The 5000-nt window shown below is 33.1% G+C and overlaps 1 protein-coding gene across 4 annotated transcripts in view; it reads left to right on the top strand.

Annotated features, from left to right (window-relative positions):
- Nucleotides 1-5000, top strand: part of LOC106873299 (neuronal acetylcholine receptor subunit alpha-10) — a 1766016-nt gene that overhangs the window by 1526199 nt on the left and 234817 nt on the right. For all 4 annotated transcript variants that reach the window (XM_089352066.1, XM_089352088.1, XM_089352074.1 and 1 more), the window contains one exon: nucleotides 4576-5000. This exon is cut by the window's right edge and continues 117 nt beyond it. In XM_089352066.1, the coding sequence (XP_089208192.1) occupies nucleotides 4576-5000 (425 nt within the window). The remainder of the gene's footprint in view (nucleotides 1-4575) is intronic.

Here is a 5000-nt window from a genome sequence, read left to right as displayed (position 1 = left end):
GATATAAGCTTCCACGTGGGTGTATCTACTATTTCGTTTTCATTCCTGTTTGGAGACTGTCTTTTCATTTATAATAGTTACTATACTTTTTCAGATTCACATACAACACAATAACGAGTTTACTCTTCGTGACAATATTGAAGCTTTATGCTTTTCTGGGAAAAGTTGGGGAAATCTATTAAAGTGTACTGTTCTCCTGACAATATATCATATTTGTAACCTAGAAGTGAAAATGTATATAACTTACAATGAATCTGGCAATAAAAATAGCCTGTGGATAGTTATTATGCAACGCCGTAAGATATGAGGGTGGTTCATTTATTACTACTGTTCTAGTCCGGATATTTCTCCATTTGTCACAATTGTTTTGCTGGAGATTTGTCTTCCCAACACTGTTTTTCTTCAGTTTGTGTTACAATTTCGCGTTTTGGTTATAATCATGGTAGTTTGCTGGCCAATGATATAAAGCTCGTCTTGTATGTTAATGATGGATTTTTCTCACAATTTAATGCATACATATTTTTTAGCGAAATGTATTAAAGTTATTCCACCCTTTGAATAGTAAACAATTTAAACGTGCAAACGCTTGGATGATAAACACAGTCACCAGCAGTATAATGGGATTTAATCTAAAGGATTACATCTCGTATAGTGATATAGATTTAAATGATTATATCTCTTGTATAAAAATAGGATTTTGTTTTCAGGAAATTACGTAAAATGATTTGAATAATGATCGCAACCTCATGTTGAACAATAGGTTATTGGAATAGACATAATTTCCATAATTTTTGTTTTCATAACCTTCAACTAATTAAGGTAGTTTTAAACGTTATGGTGCTTCAGCCATTTAATTTACCCTATTCTTGTTAGAAGTCTTTCTCAGTATGATAATTGGCTAGGGGACCAAAGTTCACTATCCTCCCTGTTAAAAAGTGTAAACAGGAAAGACTGCTTCAGCTAGTTAAAGGTTTAAAATATTTTCGCTGTCACCTAGTCTTAGGTAATAATTCCTAATACTAAACGCTTGGATAGAACGTGTCTAATGATCGACGTTTGCATACAAAGTTCACTAAATTTGTCTATTTCTTGAGGTACAAATTTTCGAAGATTATATAAGTAACTGAGCTGTTATTGAATTTATGAATATATAAATCTACAGTTCTCACTTATGCTGCACATTGTAAAATATACATTCCGATATGAGAAACAGGTTTTCTCCATATATTTTATTGTAAATATTTCAGAGTAAAATCATTCCCAATCGCTGCTGCAGAATAAATGAAAATATATACAGCATAAACTCATTTTTAAACCCCATGTAGGGGTACAACTTGATTTATGGCTCATATAACCTGTTTTTCTATAGCAATGTCGGTATTGGATCTAACAGATAAGCTTCGTGTCCTTTCAAGTGAATGAACATGAAATAAATGGCAGTGACAAAAAATGCATTTGTGACGTTTACACCTTTCTGCAAACTATTACAGAAGTCAGGAGACATTTGCGTCAGCAGATGAAAACCACGTTTAGATGGTTGACTGAGGACTTCATGCTATATAGTTCTGTGCACCTCAAAAGATTTTTAATGTTTGTTTCTGAAATAGAAGCAATATTTTTAGGGAAAGAAGAAATTGAATTTTTCCAAAAGCCATACCATTATCATAGAAATGGGTATCGTATGCCGAAAAAGCTCAACTAAGTATTGAATGTACTTCACTCAGAATCTATGCACAGAGTTGTCAAAAAAAATAACAATCAAGAAAGTGCTCAGATTCTGAAGTGATTTTTTTTTATTTCTCATGTTCATTTGTAGCTGATCAGCCGAAATATTTTAACGGTTAGCCTTGCAGTATCCAGCTCCTCTTGTGTCGACATTTACGGTTGAATTTGAGCTAAATTCTGCCTTAATTTAAAAAAAACAGTCATCAATCTCATGAGACAGGGGTAAATATTTCTGATGAGTTGAACATAATCTAACATAGGTTTACTGGACTATTGAGACTATTGAGAAATGTTATGGAATTGAATACAAAACTGAGTGTAAAATATCAGATTTCCCTCACACACAGCTATTCTGCTGATGTGCAAAACATCGACCATTCTTGGTTTCTGTATCATTTATGGTTTGTAAAAATTATCGATTAAACGATTTATCACAGCAAAATGAAATACTAATTATTTTAAAGCTATAATAGTTTTAAGAAACAAAATAAGATACTTCGTGATTTTGTATTCTGAGAACAGAACGATAAACAAAAATGTTTAATGTGAATCTAAATTTTACAGCCTTTGGTCACTAAGTTAAACAGACATCAGATACGAGTATTTTGCAACTAAAAATGTGCGGAGAAAAGTTCTGCAATAATGATGTTAAATCTAGGCCATGATTCTTGAAAATCATTGTACAGATTTGTACGTATTTCTGATTTTTAAGGCCGTCAGTAGATAATAGTCAAGTGACTTATCCGTTAGGATAGACCAGTGGATTAGCCGGTCTATTATATTTAATTCTCACATAGCAAGATTTGACCTCAACATTAGTATAAGTGTCTTTCCCACCCCCACCCCCAAAAAATTAAGACTAAGGGAGTTAAATTGAAAATAGTCTTTTAGTACTCTATAAACATGGCCTAATTCACAACTCATAACTGATTAGAAATGCAATTGAGGCGTTTATATTTCACGCTAATGAGGGGAAATTTAAGCAGTTGAATCGATAAAAGGATCCATCGAATTAAGACTTCAAGGCGCACTTCTTCGCATTTCTTCACATAAATTACAGAGAAACTATGAAAGCCACAAGTTCATTGTGAACTGTAATAGTCTTACGTAAATCGGTGTTTCGTGATAGTGAAGAAGCATACTGTCTTAATAAATAGCTTGCAGCATTTAGTTAAATCTTTCCACGTACTGGGTTAAAATTTCTATGATATAAGCTATACTTCTCATCCCTACGAACATCTGCAGACCACTTATGACATAGACTCAGATTTAATCCTTCCATATTTTACATCTCATACTGCAGTTCTCAATATTTAGCTGCCTTCTAAAAATAATGACAAACATTCCACTTTTAGATCATGAGTTACTTCTATTAATTGACTATGATTGAAGTAAAAATAGTTTGTAAAAGGGAGGTCTAGTCACTCAGATGTCTTGACATGACGGCAACATTAATAAGCATATAATTACGAACAAAATATTTGCTTTTCCAGCTATGGCAGCTGATAATATATTAACTCTCTATATTCTTAAATAGTTGGTTAATTCTTCATAATTTAACTTTAGCTTCAATATATTCAGTCATTTTGACGCCGTAATAATTAATGGGCGACCCATTTGCATTACACCAAATTATATGCCTTGATAATAAAAATAATAATAAGATAGAATGATTCAGCAAGAGAGATATTTCACACGTACATGAATTCCCTTGCTTTTGCATTTATCTGGAACATTTCAATATAAATTCGGAGACTAATATCTCTGCTTCGCCTGGAAGTCTCCATGCGTGTATGTATATTTGTATGCTAGCCGTATGTGTATATTCGCGAGTGTATGAAGGTTTATTATATACATTTACAAAGACACACACAGGCACAAAAATAAAATCTTTTCTACTCAAAAGATGTAAAAACTCAGGTTTTCACACACTTACAGATACACAATACATGTACAAATGCATAATATATATATATATATATATATATATATATATATATATATATATATATATATATATATATATATATATATATATATATATATATATATATATATATATACATGTGTTTATATACAGCACACACACATACACGCACGTCTTCACATCTACAACACTTATATGTATTTGTGTATGTATTGTGTGTCTGTAGGTGTGTGAAAACCTGAGTTCTTACATCTTTTGAGTAGAAAATATTTTATTTTTGTGCCTGTGTGTGTCTTTGTAAATGTATATAATAAACCTTCATACACTCGCGAATATACACATACGGCTAGCACACACATATATAGACACGCATTGAGACTTCCAGGTAAAGTAGAGATGTTAATCTTCAAATTTGTGTGTGTACGTATGTTTAAACACAAAACACGCGTAATAGAATAGCACTCTCATCCATATATAATTTGACTACTGAAATTTGTACTAATAAAGATTATCATGTCTCTGCAAGTAGGTATCTTTAGTGGATGAAGTCAGGTTAGATATGTCCATCATTGACGTTAATATATATTCTTGCCACCGATCAATAAAATATATCTGAGAGATTCTCATTAGAAAGAACTGATGTTAATACGAAAGTCATATTAAGTCATTTCATTTGCATTTAAACTAACACCATCATACTCTTTATATCAAATAGACGTTCTGAAAAATTTATAGAAGCATGTGGACTGATATGTTAAACACTGCGATGAGTTCCACTTGACTAGGTGTAAGTGTGTGTGTTTTTGTTTGTTTGTATCATGTACGTGTGTATGTATCTAGGCATGCAGGTATGCATGCATGCATGACTATCTATGAGGCAACAACAACACGCTTATTACTGCATCAATTCTTTTACTCTTCAGTGCTGACGTGAAGGCGTTCGAATCGTCCATCAGTACGAACGTGATAGTCACCAGCGAGGGAAACGTCACCTGGTTGTCCATGGTCATCTTCAAGAGTTCATGCTCCATCGATGTCAAGTTTTTTCCTTTCGACGAACAGAACTGCTCCATGGAATTTGCGTCATGGACGTACGACGCATACCAAGTTAATATATTAACCAATGGTGAAGACAACGGGGACATGTCAAACTACATCGAAAATTCAGAGTGGTCCCTGATCGGCTTTCAACAAAAGCGGCACGTCGTTCGTTTCTCGTGCTGCGAGGAACCCTACATCATTATTCACTATCATATATTAATAAAAAGACGCCCGCTTTTTTATTTGTTCAACATGGTCATGCCCTGTATCTTAATAACTTTGGTGGCTCTGCTCGGCTTTTATATGC

This window comes from Octopus bimaculoides, chromosome 1, assembly GCF_046866305.1.
Source record: "Octopus bimaculoides isolate indiv1 chromosome 1, ASM4686630v1, whole genome shotgun sequence".
Taxonomy (NCBI): domain Eukaryota; kingdom Metazoa; phylum Mollusca; class Cephalopoda; order Octopoda; family Octopodidae; genus Octopus; species Octopus bimaculoides.
This window is presented reverse-complemented; position numbering and strand designations above follow the sequence as displayed.